Source organism: Cnephaeus nilssonii (assembly GCF_951640355.1).
Source record: "Cnephaeus nilssonii genome assembly, chromosome: 6".
Lineage (NCBI taxonomy): Eukaryota > Metazoa > Chordata > Mammalia > Chiroptera > Vespertilionidae > Cnephaeus > Cnephaeus nilssonii.
Genome location: NC_137077.1, coordinates 23745416 through 23762266, shown reverse-complemented (window position 1 = coordinate 23762266; position 16851 = coordinate 23745416). Strand labels below are relative to the sequence as shown.

The 16851-nt window shown below is 45.3% G+C and overlaps 1 protein-coding gene across 2 annotated transcripts in view; it reads right to left on the bottom strand.

The window, feature by feature from the left end:
- Positions 1 to 5800: 5800 nt before the first annotated feature.
- The window catches only part of BORCS5 (BLOC-1 related complex subunit 5), a 72359-nt gene continuing 61308 nt past the window's right edge, over positions 5801 to 16851 (bottom strand). Inside the window, exon 4 of one of the 2 annotated variants that reach the window (XM_079773529.1) lies at positions 5801 to 7397. In XM_079773529.1, the coding sequence (XP_079629655.1) occupies positions 7167 to 7397 (231 nt within the window). In that variant the 3' untranslated portion in view covers positions 5801 to 7166. The remainder of the gene's footprint in view (positions 7398 to 16851) is intronic. The other variant, XM_079773528.1, reaches the window with a different exon arrangement.

Here is a 16851-nt window from a genome sequence, read left to right as displayed (position 1 = left end):
CATAAATATGAGAAAGGACCTCTCTTTGCAGCTATAAATTTGGTGGGAACAGCAATGTCAAAATTGTGAAAGGAGCAGTGGTAGAACCTATCCTGCTCTTATGTCAAAGAGGATTTAGCTCAACATAAAATGATGAGGTCATCAGACATATTAGGTGCTCTATCATTCACATGAAACACTGGATCATTAGCATTTTCAGCCAGCCTCCCTTCTTTCACGTTTATGCCAGATGCACACTACAGCATGGAAACCTAAGGCACGTGGTAAGTATTTGCTGACTGATCGCATCCAGAACAAGTCCAGGGTAGAGATTAAAAAGGCCAGATACACATCTGTGGTACACGCTAATGTGTATACATGGTGCTGTACTTCTTGTAGGAAAAACCGAGGAGGAATAGTTATTAAAGATCTGTTCTCCATTCTTGCCATGTACATCTATATCTATATCTATCTATATATCTATGTGTGTGTGTGTATATATATATATATATATATATATATATATATATATATATATTTAAATTTGATTTTAGAGAGAGGAAGGGAGAGAGAGAGAGATAGAAACACCAATGAGACTGAAACATCAACATCGATGGAGGGGTCAAGCCCGCAAGCTGGGCAGGTGCCCTGACTGAGTATTAAACCAGAGACCTCTTGGTGCATAGGTTGATGCTCAACCACTGAGCCACACCAGCCACATGCTACATACATCTTAATGTCCTCTGCCTGTAAATGACGCTGGATTTACCTTCAGTGCAAGCTGATGGAGTAATGATGAGACCAAGAATTACAGGTGATGTCACTTAAGTTGGTTGAGAAAGCTTTCTGTGTTAAAGTTCGATTTAAGAAAATGTAAAAGAAAGGATTGGATTGGGTCAGCGAAGACTAGAAGAGCTGTGCTGGCTAGGACCTTGCAGAAAAATGGAGGTGGGTGTGTGACAAGCATAAAGGGAGTATGGAATAAATCTGCCTCAAGATGGAAGGTGTTTCAGTGAGAGTCTCAGATGAGAAGGTATAGATGTTGGGAAGGCCAGAAGGTCAGCCAGTTACTAGTTTAAATGCAGACAGGTTTGGGGGGCTGAGTAGGCTGGTGCTGGAGGACAAGTTTGGGTCTGACAACTAAAATGTGACCAGGCCTTAACCTAAGGGGAAATCGGGTGTAGATGTGGAGTAGGGTGTGCATAGTGGGACTAGTTGACAACCTTTTTACCCTTAAAACCTTCACTGCCATGTTATTGTTGTCTGCTGTTGTTTTTCCGACACTAAGGAGGAATGTTTCAGGTCTAGTAAACAAAACTTGTCTGGGTGCTTTTCTCTATTACTCTTTTGCGTCTATAAATGGAAGAGGGAAGTAAGTTGTTTCCCGCATTCTGTGGGGCCCATTCATCCTGTACAGCGTAATTATGCTGGTTATCTCTTTAAAGCAGTGGTTCTCAACCTTCCTACTGCCACGACCCTTTAATACAGTTCCTCATGTGGTGGTGACCCCCAACCATAAAATTATTTTCGTTGCTACTTCATAACTGTCATTTTGCTACTGTTATGAACCGTAATGTAAATACCTGTGTTTTCTGATGGTCTTAGGCGACCCTGCTAGCGGTTCTCAACCTGCGGGTCGCGACATCAACTGGAAAATTACAGCACCTTCTTGGAAGATGTTTACAAGTCCATCATGTTGTTGCAGTTTCTGTGCACAGACATCAAGTTGGGTTTACGTAAAAACAGGTTTCGTTCCTCTGGTTCTAGCTGACACACCTGGGTCAGTTTTAAATGCTGTCCCACAGGAGATGCAGCCTGTAACCTTGCAGGAGCAGTGTCACTGGCAAAGGGCAGCTTAGGTTCGTGTCGCTGTGGTCCGGGTCCTCTCCGGTCAGGGGAATTGTGACCGTTTCAAAGACTGAATTAGAAGTACTTGGTCCACAAAAGCACTCAGCATAAGTCATGACTCACTACGGAGTAAAAGGTAGCAGTAGGAATATGCCTTACCGGGTGAAGAAAACTGAGTCATCAGTAAGTGCCATCATGGCTTACAGGGCACGATGCCCCCGAACAGATCCCTGAGAGCGATGGATGCAGACACACCTGCATCCCAGGGAGACACTGGTTATACTAGCAGCCAGCTGGATTTGGTGGCTTTTACATTTTGCTTTTTTTTCATTTGAAATGTGAACCATTTATCTGGTTACCCCCTCCCCTTCCATAGCCAAGACATTTGAATCCTTGTATGTGTGTGAGACGTTAAATGTTATAAATGAGTGAACGATGACATCTCCTTCGGGGCACTGTGTAATGAAAGTGTGGGGGAAAGAAAAGTAAAGTTACTTTTCTCATGATTAAAAAAACCTTACACCTAAGAAGTCCACAAGAAGAAAGTTTTTACTTCACAATCTTTAGTATCAACATTTTAAATAATTTCCTACTGAATACTGTCTATCTCGGCTTAGTGAGGTGTAAACAAATTGGGAAGAGGGTATTTTCTATCTAGAATACAGTGTGTCCTCACAGCCCTCAATTTCTGAAGATTCCAGTTTTGCTTTGGGAGTAAGGGAGATACCAAAGCTAAATAAATTCCACAAATCACAGAACCAGTGGCATATGTCAGTCCCCCAGGGCCGCTGGTTTATGTAACCTTGGAAACGGCATGGTTGTAATACCTATAATATACTAGTACCTTTTTCATATGTCAGAGGGAAAGCAAAGAAATACCTAGAGAATATTTTACAAAAAAAACAAAACAAAACAAAAAACAATACCCCCCCAACCTCATTTCCTGAGTGCACTACTATATCTCAGGGTAGGTATGAAGTCCTCAAAACTCATTTCATCAAATATTTATCCTGGCAGAGAATACAATTAGTTACTAAGAATGAGAAAACTGAGGGAAACAGACATGAAATCCACATGAAGGCTCTCGTGAAACCTACATTATCACTTGATCTTAACCCCACCACTCAATTGTTGTAAATTTTTATTCACATAACACCAGGAGTGAAGGCCACCTGCTTCAACTAGTCAAACAAGGGGACTGCATGTGAGGGGCCTGTTTGATGGTGATCATAAATACAGATGAATCAACTGATAAGCAGAACATTCTTACGAGGAGGGAGCCACTGGACACCTAATTTGTAATTAACAAAAAGAAGGAAAGAAGCTTTGTTCCCTTGGGAACTCAGAATGTAAAGTCACTACCCCAAGGCCCAAGGCCACTGCTCAGAGACGACAGGTCAAGACGGCCCTCCTCGTTGCTAAAGAGTCACGTGTCAGAGTTGCAGACTTGGACATCTCAGAGGTGGAGGGGCTTGGGAGCCCGCCCAGACCGGCTGATGTGGTAGGGAGGTGGAAACTGAGGCTCAGGGAGATTTCAGTGACTTACTGGAGATCAGGACACTTCCAGCCAGGCCTCTTCCACAACTCCGCTGCCTCCTCACTCCCGAAACCCCCAAAGGCCAGGTAGGTCGTCGCGTATTAACCAGCGGACATCAAGCATACCTGCTACTTGAAATAACAAATCCCCCGGATTCCCGGAATCCAGTGGAAAAAGTAAAATAGTGAGTCGAGAAAGGACAGGTCACACCCAATTATCAAAGAACCACTAGGAATGATGCAGAATAGGGAGGGCTGTTAAAGGAACTGACCTTAGGCAGTTAGTTCCAGCAGCTGGTACAAGTCTCAGTTCAGCTGTTTTTCCTTGGCCTGAAGTCACCGGGCAGGTGGCTGGGCAAGAAGCTGGATGTGCAGCGGGCAGAGCCAGGACAACTGAAGCCTGCAAGCAACACGGTGGACCCAACACCCATCTCACCCGCTGGCCTCTCCTCTGAGCCTGCGTCCTCCCGCTGCAGAGGGCCTGAAGAAGCCAGTGTCACACCGGCCCGGGGTTTGGCACAGCAGCAGGCCGAGTTCCGGGGAGCTGGGGAGCGGGAGAAGCTCTGGGCCCAGTGGCTGTCCACCAGACCCATGGAATGTGCATGTGATGCCACATGGACCCACCCATGGCAACGTCCAGCACTAAGCCTGGGCATGGTGTTACTTGCCTAACAAGTGACATGCACACTTCTGTGGCCAGACCTAGCCGGAAATAAACAGGGAAGGGAATTCTGGGAAGCACAGGATAAGTTAGCCAAGTGCACAATATTGTGAAACTACCACACACCATGAACATCTAATTAACTAGTATTCTTTGAAAATACATTGATTGTTCTCCTCTGCTGCTCTCCAATAAGTATCTACCCAGGACGGCAATCTAAGTCAACGCCATTGTTTTGTCTAATTCATTTTACTACGAAGTGAGGGGTGAGGGTGAGGGCACCTGGGCTCTTTTCCAGCCCTGGAGACAGCAAGCCCTTCCTTCCCTGGAAGCTACAGCATGTCCTGGTGTTTGGAGCTGGGTTCTGTCTTCAGTAGGAACTCAAAGAAGGACAGTGACGGTGATGGCTTTAAAATGCCACTTACTGTCAGTCCAGGTGAAGGGAATATGAGTATTCCTTGTATTATATTTTTCCACTTTTCTGCCAGTTTAGAGATTTAAAAAAGGAAGTTAGAAAAAAAAATAGTAATGAGAGTAGGTGGGGCCTAGTATAGCCATATTAAAATGTATTGTGAAACTATAATCCTACCTAATAATCCTACCTAATAAAAGAGTAATATGCAAATTGACCTCACCGTAGCTACGCCCAAGCCACACCTACCAGCCAATCAGGGCAAATATGCAAATTAACCCAACCAAGATGACGGTTAATTTGCATATCAAGACAGCGTAGGAAGAAGCCAAGCGCTGCAGAAGGGAGCGAAGCTGCGGAGAAGCAAGCAGGTGGGGCGGCGGAGAAGGAAAGGAAGCAGGCAGGGCCGGGGAGAGCGCAGCAGGAAGCCCTATTGCAGGAATCTTCCTGCAAGGGGCTACTAGTATTAATATAAAAAACAAACAGCATGGAAGAGTACGCAGAGAAAGACCAATAGGCCAGGTAGGCCGAGTCTTAACCAGCTGACAGTAAGTGGCATTTTAAAGCCATCACCAGCATGGTCTTTTTTTTTTTTTTTTTTAATTCCTGTTGACTACAGAACCCAGCTCTAAGCACAAGGACATGCTGGAGCTTTGAGATGATTAGAATAAGTTTAACACGTGAAAGAAGGGAGAGCTGCCCATCAATGAAGGGAAGATACGTTATTCATTCATCAAGATCCTGACCACCCAAAGGCATTGTGGTGACAAGCTTCTTTCACCAGTGCGGCCCAAGCGAGGTAAAGGCATAGCTCCCCACTCCCAGCTCACTGCTCCGTGTTCCTCCACGGCTCCCTCAGACCACTCCATCTCCTCAGGCTGATGGCTCCACCCACCTTACCAGGGCCCAGGGAGGCAGAAATGGGTGCTGGGGTCAGCCTGGCAAATAGGGAGACGCAACCCTGGCCTCTTCTCTGGGCTCTGGTTTCCCACTTGTCTTCCTGGCTCAGAGGAAATGAACAATCTTGATATTATTTTGGTCCTTAGAAAATCCTAGAAATTGTAGGTGTTTTCCTATGTCTGAGTTTTTAAAAATTATTTTTTTCCATTTAGCTTAGAGCCGTGGTCGGCAAACTGCGGCTCGCGAGCCACTTGCGGCTCTTTGACCCCTTGAGTGTGGCTCTTCCACAAAATACCACGGCCTGGGCGAGTCTGTTTTGAAGAAGTGGCGTTAGAAGTTTAAGTTTAAAAAATTTGGCTCTCACAAGAAATTTCAATCGTTGTACTGTTGATAAGTTAGCTCTGTTGACTAATGAGTTTGCGGACCACTGGCTTAGAGTATTCATGTTTCTTCTGTCATTCAGAATATAGTCCTGAATACTGCCCATTCTGGACTGTGTTGTACTCCATTGATCTTTCTCTGCACACGGTTTCAAGCTGTTTCTGTCCTACAGTTTATTCTGGGTTCTAGGGACCTTGCAAGATAGCACCTCATTACCATCCAAGATTTAAAAAACTGTAAGCTCCAAGAAGCAGGTAACGCTTCCCTGGGCTATGCTCAGTGAGATCAGCGTTCATCTTACAAACACACCGAAGGCTGTTTCGGACACCGAAGACAGCCCTCGGGTTTGGAGGAGCAGAGGGAGCCGGCGAGGCCTGTAGGACGTCCCGGCCCAGGGCTCCCCTTCCCCCCCGCTCGGACTCAGTTCCCCTGCCTGGACCTGTCCCCGCACCCCATTCCTTTGCTTCTTCAGTGTTTTCTTCCATTTGAACATCTCTGACGTGCAAAGTGCTGCACGACGTAGCTCTGGTTACTCAAATGGCTTCGTTTCCTGAACTCTCAGAGCCATCAGCAGCGTTCTGAAGGGCAGGGACGCTGTGGCCATTTCCATCTCCCCAGCGCAGGGTCGGGCACATCCGACGGCGCCGTGAACGCCTGCTGAGTGAGTGCTGTCGGTGTCCCGTCAAAGCCGGCCGCGCCACACGCCTGCCCGGCCGGTGAAACATGCTGCTAGAACCCTGTTCCACAAACGGGCGGCCTGCGGTGTCGGTGTGACAAAGAGAAACTGAGCTGTGCACCAGGAACCCCGCTGGCAGTGGGAGATGAGCCCGGTGAGGGTGTAGAAAGGGAGTTGCCAGTTTCCGAGGACAACGCACCGTAACCTGGCACACACCAGCACTGGTGTTGCCCTGGAGCAGGAAGAGGGTGCCCAGAGAAAAGCCTGTGGGGTGGAAATGGGGTAGGAACAGTAACAACACACAGGCCCGGATTAAATTAGTTCTTTATGTTTGCAACCCAGAGCCCAGAGCCTTGACTACATTTCATGGAGGCATCAAGGACACGGAGCTCCTTAACATACATACCCCTCCCCTTCGCTCCACATCCTCACTCCACCAGCTAGACTAAATAATATACACTCTCAATTTAAAAAAGCTAAACAAAATAAAATAACTCCCAATGCAGAGTTCTGGAAAGAATTCCTAATAAAACCGTCCCGACATCAGGTATCACTGAGAATTAGTTTGGTTCATTTTGCAAAGGAAACTGCACCAAGGAAAGGGGGAGGTAGGGCAACATGAGGTTCTCAGGCCAGCGGGCTGCCTCACAGCCCCTTCCACCAGCCCCGAGCCCGGTCACATCACCCGGCGTCGGTTCCCAGTGTCCTCAGGGTCCTGGTGGCGCCAGGCTCTGCCCCCAGGGAACAGCCGCCTGGCCGGAGGGGAGGAGCCGCTACAGCTTGAGCTCCCGGTCCTGCTTCATGCTGAAGGGCTCCAGCCGCTCGCCCTCGGGCAGCATGCTGTTGAGCCGCTCCATCAGGGGCACGGTCTGGTCTATGCCCATCTGGATGCGGCGGAGGATGGCGGACATTTCGTTGACTTTCTGGATCTGCTCCGCGTATTTGGCATACCTTTTCTGGCGCTCTTGCATGAAGCTAAAGAGAGTTTCTACCGAGAGGTCCATCTGCAGACGGAAAGGAAGTGAAATGCATTAATCCAGTGCAAGTCCTCTCTGGGGCAAGTCCGGTGGTCAGCGCTCGGCAGGAGGCACAGAGTCCCTCGGGTCAGGTGGGAGCCGGCAAGCTTTAGGGGCAGCAAGCGCTGGGGATTAAAAAACCCCTAGAACCATCATGAGAGGGAGACTAAGAGAGGACTGCTCGGCTCTGTGTTTTGGGAACATGAGCCATTTTGGACCTTGTTGAGACCCTGGGATTTCTATCTCGATCTCTCTACATGAAAGAATCCTGGGCTCAGAAATCAGACAGACCAGGGACTGAAGCTGGCTCTGCCACGTGAGTTGATAATAATTATGCTTTCTTTCTCAAGGTCTTCATCTGCAAGCAACGGAACAAATCCAGGAGCTGCAGGCTGCTGTGAGGATGAAATAACACCTGCAAACACGTGTAGCGCAGGATCCGGGGTGGCACAGAGGTGCTGTAAACCCCACTCTTCATTTTCCCCTCTCTTCCCGGGTGGCTTTCCCTGCCAGGAGCAAAATGCCAACCACGGCTCAAGTCCACTCCCTGTGAGGCACACTGTGAGGAGCGCTTCGTGCATCCTCTCTCCCAGTTAAACAAACTTGAGGCTCCGGGCTCCCCTTCTGTGACCTCTTTTCTTCCCCTCGTGAAGTTCTTTGGAACCTACCATCTGGATAAAGCAGGGGGAGGGAACCTCTAGCATGTCCGGTGCCTGTACCCCCTCCTGTGAGTAGACCCCACATCCTCTCCCTCCCAGTTTCCTCCCCCGACCAGTGAAGAAACAAATGACCAAAGACTCACACAGCTATCCCGGAGTTCAAGCTATGGCTGCCCTTCTCATCTCTCCCAGGAGCACGCCCCCTCCCAACCACAATCGTGCCAAGTGCTGGCATTCCATCAAGCTACCACAGAGCCTCTGCAAATGGCATGACCAAACAAAACTAACTAACTAACTAACTAACTAACTAACTAACTAACTAACTAACATCGAAGAGACCAAAGCTAACCCCAACAAAAAAGAACCAGTTCTGTTTTCACACTGTCTGTGGACAGAGGGCTGGTGTCAGAACTCAGTGCTTGATTTCTGGGTTGGTTCCTCCTTTGTTCTGTAATGCCTAGGCCCGTGGTCGGCAAACGGCGGCTCGCGAGCCACATGCGGCTCTTTGGCCCCTGGAGTGCAGCTCTTCCACAAAATACCACGTGTGGACGCACATGTACAGTACGATTGAAACTTCGTGGCCCATGCGCAGAAGTCGGTTTTCGGCTCTCAAAAGAAATTTCAATCGTTGTACTGTTGATATTTGGCTCTGTTGACTAATGAGTTTGCCGACCACTGGCCTAGGGGACAAAAAGACAGCTAGTGGGAGGGGGTGCAAAGAGAAAACAACAGAACAAAAACCATCTGAGTGGGAAACTCCAAATAATGTGGAAACAGTTTGTACTCTCAGAGGGTTTTGTGCAACCCCGTTCAGTCACTCAGCGCTCTGGAGGCAGGGAACCGGCAAATGATTGCGTTCATGACAGTCAACCGCCAGGCCTTCCCAGGGCGGCGATTCAATCCAGCACCTAGACACACTCCACTTCTGAGCGGCAGCGGACGATGGGGGAGCCAGTTGGAATCCTCATAAGAACCAGCCGGGTCATGGGACAGCCTGCCAGAACCCAGGACTCTCTCATTTCACTTGACAGGGGCATCCCATCCCCCAACCACCAACGCAACAGAGGAGACAGGCACATGAGGAGTTTATCACGTCGAAGGCCCTTGGCAATCAGCCCATTCCCCCTGATATTTACTTGATCAGACAGTTTTTACAACCATTTTAGCAAGGTGTTTGCTCAATAGTATATACGTCCCTACACATGTGCGCATCCAGCTGGGTCCCATGTTTAATGTAGCCACAGCTTTAGTTCAGAGCCACATCACGTTTCATGCTTAGGTGGGAATACATCACTCAAGCATGCTATTCATACATGCTTACAGTTTGGCTTTCAAGAGCCAACTGCATAACAGTCCATGGAAGAAAAAAACAACTTAAGGTTGAGTGACCTCCAAGATCTCAGAACGACAGAACCAAGCCTAGAACTCAGATCTCCTCAGTCCAGCATCTTCCTTTTACACGTATTTCCCAAGCAAGAGAGTGCCCCACTGGTGTACATGAGATTGTAGTTGGTACGTGAAATTTCAGTTGGTACATGGCTTGGCATTGAACAACGTCAAAGTACATGATGGAAAAAGTCATTGCCTTTTAAATCTTTTCCCATTCTTTCTGATTGCTACAAGGAAGTCTCAATTTGGTGCAGGTAAGAGTTTAATACCTGGAAAAGTATAGTAAAATTGGTGATACCCATTTCTCATGTCCTTTTCTCTCTTGAGGCAACACTGTTCCTGATCCCTCATCCCTGTCTCTATCTTTGTATGGTCGATGAACCCCAGTACAGACTTATTCTAGCACATCTGACGTGACTGTAGACAGTAAAGTCACTATCTAATGCAATTCTGGATCTTACCATTGTGACAATCTGGAACTTTTGTTACTCACCTTTCCTATTTCTATTTTTGGAACAAAGATTTTAGAAGCATAAACAGACATGTGTTGAGTACTGTAGGATGAACATGCAAGGTCATATGAATATAGATACTGAGAACCAAAACTATTCACACCCACACAGCTTACTGTGTACATTAACATGACGTTTCTTTTCCACTGTCTTTGTTAACATAACTTTACTATTCCAGGAAACTCAGGCCCAGAAAGAGAAATGTTGCAAAAAGTTTGTTTCAGGAACTTCCAGAAACATCATTTAAATGTGAAAAAAAAAATAAGATTTTCCAATACAGAGAATGCCTGTTTATTCTCCACAACCCTTGCCTTGAAATCCTTGTTTTGCCGTGACTAAGTTCTAGTCAGTGGATGTATATGTGGAAGTTGCCCGTGGCAGCTGTTAGCTGGCACACTCTGCTCTCCTCCTTCTCCTCTTCATCCCTTCCTTCACTCTGCTGTGGCCGGAATGTGGATGCAGCCCCCTGAGACCACAAGAATAACTAAGGTCAAATCACTGGATTGGCAGAGCACAAAGCTAGAGAAGTCTGGGTCCATGAGGAGTTTTGTGGCTGAGAGTAGTACCAGGCATGGGAGAGAAGCATAAACTTCCATTCTATATAAGCCACTGTAATTTTGGGTCTCTGTAACAGCAGCTGAATTTAATCTTTAACTGATAGAAATGAATGAGGTAAAGTTCTTGCCCTCAAGGAACCAAATATTTACTCTCAAACTCATACTTCAAACCTTGTCCTACATATTCATACATTGTTTTTTTGTGGCAGTACATTTCAAAGGACAGGTGAAAAAGGAGGTGAGATGATTTGTGGGTATATCTGTGGGCTTTACCAAAACATTAGATCTCTGCAGAATGTGCTCAAATTTGTTCCCTGTATGGACGGGGTAACCTATTTGCCCACCTGGTCAGTCCACTGCTGGATATGGATCCAAAATATCAGCAAATCAAACCCAGCAATATACGAAAGGGTAATGCATCCTAACCAAGTGAGGCTTAGCTCAAGGATGCAAACTTTTACAGCATCTGGCAATCAAAAGTAATCTGCCATTTCAACAGAGCAAAGATTAAAAATCATATAATCACTTCAATAGATGCAAAAAAAGCATTCAACAAATTCAATTATAAAAAATTTCAGCAAACTAGAAACAGAAGAACAACAGTCCTCAATTGATAAAGGGCATCTATGGAAAAGCCACAGTTAGTGGTGAAAGGCACTTTCCCCCCTAAGATCAGGAACAAGGATGTTCACTCTCATCACTTCTATTCAACATGGTACCAGAGGTAAGAAATTTAATAAATAAGGGCAGAAAAAAGGCTGACATTTTGAGGAATCCAAATAGACACACTGTATCTCTGTTGTTATGACTCATCTCTATTTCACCAGCTTCAAGGCTTTCATAGTCACTCAGATGACAGTTCACCATTGTGTGTTTTTGCTGACAAGTTTCATTTGTGTTCTGAATTTCTGCTACTGAAAAATCTTACAACAGAGTCAAATTACTCAGCCAAAAGTTTCCTGACAGAAACACAGAAACACTTCACACGACGTAATAAGTGAAATCACTACTTGCCTACAAGTCCTACCCTGTGTTTTTATGTTCAGCCATGACAATGAGTAACTATGACCACTGTTTGGTGTTACCCAACATGGTAAAATATAAATATTTATGTGAACGTGCATGTGTATTTTTTTAAAAAAACATTTGAAAGCAGACAGAAGAGCTTTTGTATCTTCTCCAGCTTCAAATTCTTTGTTACATAAAATTTCCCGATAAAGTAAGCTTTGATGCTGGTTTGGGACAGGTGGGTCATCCTATGGAAGATGTCTACATGCTTAATGAGATTTCCTTTTCAAACTAAAGGTCATCTCTTCAAAGCAGTGATACATTTTTACAAGGGCCTATAGCTTTACTGGTAAGTTAGAAAAGATGCATGATCCAACAATAAGAGAGCCTCATATAGATATTGTATAAGATGGCAAAAAATAAGTTTAATAACTTTTTTATGGGTCAAAAGAAAAACGAGCAGGTAAACTGTGTTCCACAGTTAACAAAATTCAAGTCTATATGATCAGTAGATTGTTGCTTTTCCTATCCCTAAATTACTTACATTTACAAGAAATGTTAAAAACAAAAAAGACTGCTTAAGAATTTAAGGAGACTATGTTTAAAAAAAAAAAATCACACACCTTTATATCCTTTAAAAGCAATGCCCAGTTTTTAATGTGATGTCGCTCAGTTAACTTAAGCCTCAGGGTCAATTTTTATTTGATCCCAATAGATAGTTCACTTTCTCTGTGCTCATTCTCCACCTAAATTCAATGTAAGAACATGAGCTCCTGGAGGAGGAGGCCATGGTGAGCCAAGGCCAGCTATCCAAGGGTTATCTGTCCCTCTTCTCACATTCTGAATCCAGTCCCAGCTCTGTTCCTCCCTTGCACGGGCAACCCCTGTGCTCCAAAATGTAACAAATATACAGTAACATACAATTCTGTTCTTTTATTGTAAGATTTTTTTTAGCTAAAGGGATAAAAGGAAAAAATGACAATTCATCCTGTTTTAAACTGTAGCTATCTAAATAATCAATTCTGGGGCCAGTAACAATCTGTAGGGACTTGGCCATGCCTCAAATGCCTATTTGGAGATAGGCATATTACTGATTTTTAGAAATGTAGGTTCACACCCACCCTAAATCCTTGACATGGCTAATAATTCATTACCATAAAAAGATAGAAGGCTAATAGAAACAAAGGATACATGAAACAGACTGACAGCTGTGAGGGAGGTAGTGACTAGTGAAACAAGGTGAAGGAATTAGTCAAAGAACATATAGGCACAATCCATAGACACAGACAATACTATGGTGTTGGCCAGAGGGAAGGGGAGTGGGCTGGGTGGAGGTGGGCAAAGGGGGTGGTGGAAATGGGGACATCTGTAATAGTGTCAACAATAAAAATAAAGTAAAAAAAAAAAAGAAAGCTTGAATTTAAATTCTACTAGTTGTATGACAAATCACAAACTGAGTCTCAGCTTCTACTTTTTTAAAGTGGTAATAATACCACCTGTCATCCATCCTTCCCATCTGACAGTAGTGTTATGAAGATTATAAATGAGAGGATTTATACAAAAGCAATCTAAAAATAGAAGAGTGCTAATAACAAATTCCATGGAATAGCCAGATCTGCTTAAGAGATTTGTTTTTCATAATGCTAAAATGAAACTAAGAAATTCTCAGATTATATGACCACATTCAAAGAAAAATATTCATCAAGTGATGAATGGATAAACAAAATGTGGCCTATTTTCATACAATGGAATATTATTTAACCACTAGAGGCCCGATGCACGAAATTCATGCAAGGGGCTCGGCCCTCACAGCTACAGTGGCTTGCCTCGGCCCAAGGCAACTGTGGCAGCTGCCTCGGCCCTCCCCGCTCCTGCTTTGTCCGGTCTAATTAGCATATTACACTTTTATTATTATAGATAACTAGAGGCCTAGTGCATGAAATTCGTGCATGGATAGGGTCCCTAGCGGCTGCTGGCCGGGGCCTCCCTTCACACCTGCCTTGGCCTGGCGCCGCCCACTCACCTGCTCCACCATCCTGCTGTGGTCCTGCTCTCGTTGGGGCCCATTGGGGCTGGCAGCGCCTCCACTGCTGCCCACTGCCAGGGCTGCGTCACTGACGCCCGCCATGTTCCGTGCCACCCCCTGGTGGTCAGCGCACATCTAACTCCCAGTCAGTCGAACTCCCGCTCATAGGGACAATTTGCATATTAGCCTTTTATTATGTAAGATAAGGAATGCAACTGACAACATTTGCAACAAATGCAAGGCTGCAACATGGATGAGCTTTGATAATATCATGCTAAGTGAAAGAGGCCAGACACAAAAGGCCACATATGATTCCGTTTATATGAAATGACTAGACTAGGCAATCCATAGACGTAGGAAGCAGATTAGTGATTATTATGGAATAGGAGAACAGGAGATGGGGAGTGATTACTAATTTATGGGGGTTTCTTTTTGGGGTGATGAAAGTGTTCTGGAATTAGACAGTGGTGTTGGTTGTACAACTATGTGACTATACCAAGAACCATTGAATTGTACACTATAAAAGGGTGAGAGGTACCTCAAAATCGAGATCTCAGCCACCTCCTGGAACCTTTTTTGCCTGTATGTAAACTGACTCCACAATGGCCACTGAGGAGAGAGAGGGAGACAGAGAGACAGAGAGAGAGAGAGAGAGAGAGAGAGAGAGAGAGAGAGAGAGAGAGAGAGAGAGAGAGCCTCCTGCAGGCACCCGGACCAGGCTAGGGCCGGGGATCAAACCACAACTCAATTACGTGCCCTTAACTGAGGTTCGTGCCCTTAATGTTCTCTGGGATGCCTCTCTCTGACACAATGGGCAGGTGTTTTCATTAATTGCATCACAGGCCAATTGTTACCAATTACCCCACACTGTACATGTTGAAGCTACCCTGTTTCTGAAGACAACAGTTTGCAATGACAGCTTACAAGAGTAAACTCTTGCTATTTATTTTCATATCACATCTTTGGCGGATAAAGCACACAAGGAGGGAAACTTCTCTGGAAAACCTCAGTCCACATGGTCTCAAAAACAAAAACTGAAATCCATACTACTGGGACTGTGTCTTTAGTAATCTATGTACATCACATTAGGATGACTGGGTAGGCAGAACACAGTCTATATCAATCGGTAATTCCCTAGTTATTTTAATTACTGTAATAAAATAATGTATAGCAGTTACAACTACTATTAATTATCTATTAAATGTTAGGCATTGTACTATGTACTACACTGAGTGGCCAGATTATTATGATCTCTGAATGCATAAGAATCTGGCCACTCAGTGTATATCCTATATAATAAAAGGCTAATATGCAAATTGTCCCCTCGACCAGGAGTTCGACCAGCAGGCAGGCCGGCCAACCACCCATGTCCCCTACCCCTGGCCAGGCTGGCCGGACCCCACCCATGCACGAATTCATGCACCGGGCCTCTAATATATATTTAAACCCAGGCCTCTTCACCGAATCTTTGCCTATCTTTTCTACAGAGCTCATTAATTCAAATGTCAATTCATTTCACTGAAATACATACCGTATTTTCCGGCATATAAGACGACTTTTTAACCCAGGAAAATCTTCTATACGCCCAGTCGTCTTATACGCTGGAAAATACGGTACCATGTTGAGCAATGTGTTCAATACGTTTTTGAAATCCTAAATAGATGGATTTGGCAACTTTTAGTTTTCAAGTGCAGTGAAAGAAGACTTTTGTTTCTAATTTAACCACCAATATTTAATTTCTTAATAACAAAAACAACAAATTACCAGACAAATTATAAAAACAAAACCAGAGAGGAGATTAAAGGGATAAACTATCTACTAGCAGATCAATTTGAACGACATTTTCACTGGCAAAGTCTGTTTGCAAACTTTGTACTCGGACATTTCACTTGTCCAAGCATTTCATGATTCTTGACTTCACGAAGGGGGCTTTGAACATAGAACTTTAGAGCAGCAAGGGTCCCGAGAGAGCATTTGATCCCACCCCTCTTACTTTACCAGACTAACTCCAAAGTGGTAAAGACATTATTTGCCTAAGTCTACACAGCTGGTGCTGCCAGCGCCAGGGCGGGACTCCACATCTCCTGAGTCCCAGGGCCACCGCACGACTTTCCTGTCAACTATCCCGTGCACTAAGTTGGCCAGTGACATTTCCTTTCCTGTAGCTAGTGCTATCCTGTCGGATGGATTACAACTGTGTGTGAAAACTGTGATCTAAAACAGTGTCTTTCAATACACCATTTCTGGACATAAGGAAAACAAAGTATCTACTACAGATTAATGTCAAAATCAAATGATAAGGTCAAAACAAAACATCTCCATGTCCATTAGGAATAGAACCTGCTCAGGTGGACCTAGATCTGCAACCAGGAAGCTATCGGTCAAAACTGTGCGGTTTCTGCTTCCCCTGGAATGACATAAGCCTTCTCCAGCTCCTTGTTAGCTTGCCATTTCCTGTTGCTCAACGGCAAACAATGGGCAGACTGTCGCCAGTGTTTTCATTAATTACAACACGGGCTGAATGGTATGGGTTACCACATAGTGGACATTTTGAAGTGACCCTGTTTCCTTTGTTCAAACAATGTATCTGTCTCAGCAAAGGAACAAATTTTATTTGGGTCTTTAAGAGAACCAAGAGATACCAGGACCTCAGGAATTTGAATTGCATCACTTTGTTCCAATTATTGTTTTATGGCTTGCCCAACTTCCCCTTATGCCTTCTTACCCTTGGCAGTTATGTCTAGGCAAGGAGGTGGGAAAGAAATCTCAAAACCTTCAAGGAGTTTCCCAAAGCTAAATATGTTAGTCAGGCAGATTCCCCTCTCCCTCAAACCCCGCCTCTTCACACAAAAATAGGGGGGCTAGGGAGGGACACTGAGAGGCTGAACATCAGGAAAAGAAAAAGATCAGGGTAAACGGAAGGTTGGCTGGAGGGCAGAAATCCCACTCCTCCCTCCCCCTTGGGAGAGCTTTCCCTGGACTCTACGAAGACATTAATCCAGGGCACTCTGACACCTCAGATCTTCTGCCTCCTTGACAAGTCCCCGTTCTGCTTTCTAATTAAAGACCCCCTTTCTCTGCCTTCCTTCCAGCGTGGGACTGGGGAGGTATGACGCCCCTTGGCGCAGGTCCGCTCCCTGGCTCCCCTGACTGCCCCTCTCCGTCCACCTCCATGACTGCCATAGTCCTCAGAGATCCTTTCACAAGAAAGTGAGCGACGGGGAGTGTAGAAAAGGTAGCCTCAGCGTAGGGAGAGCTGGCATTTTAAAGGTGTAAATCTGGGGTCATCGG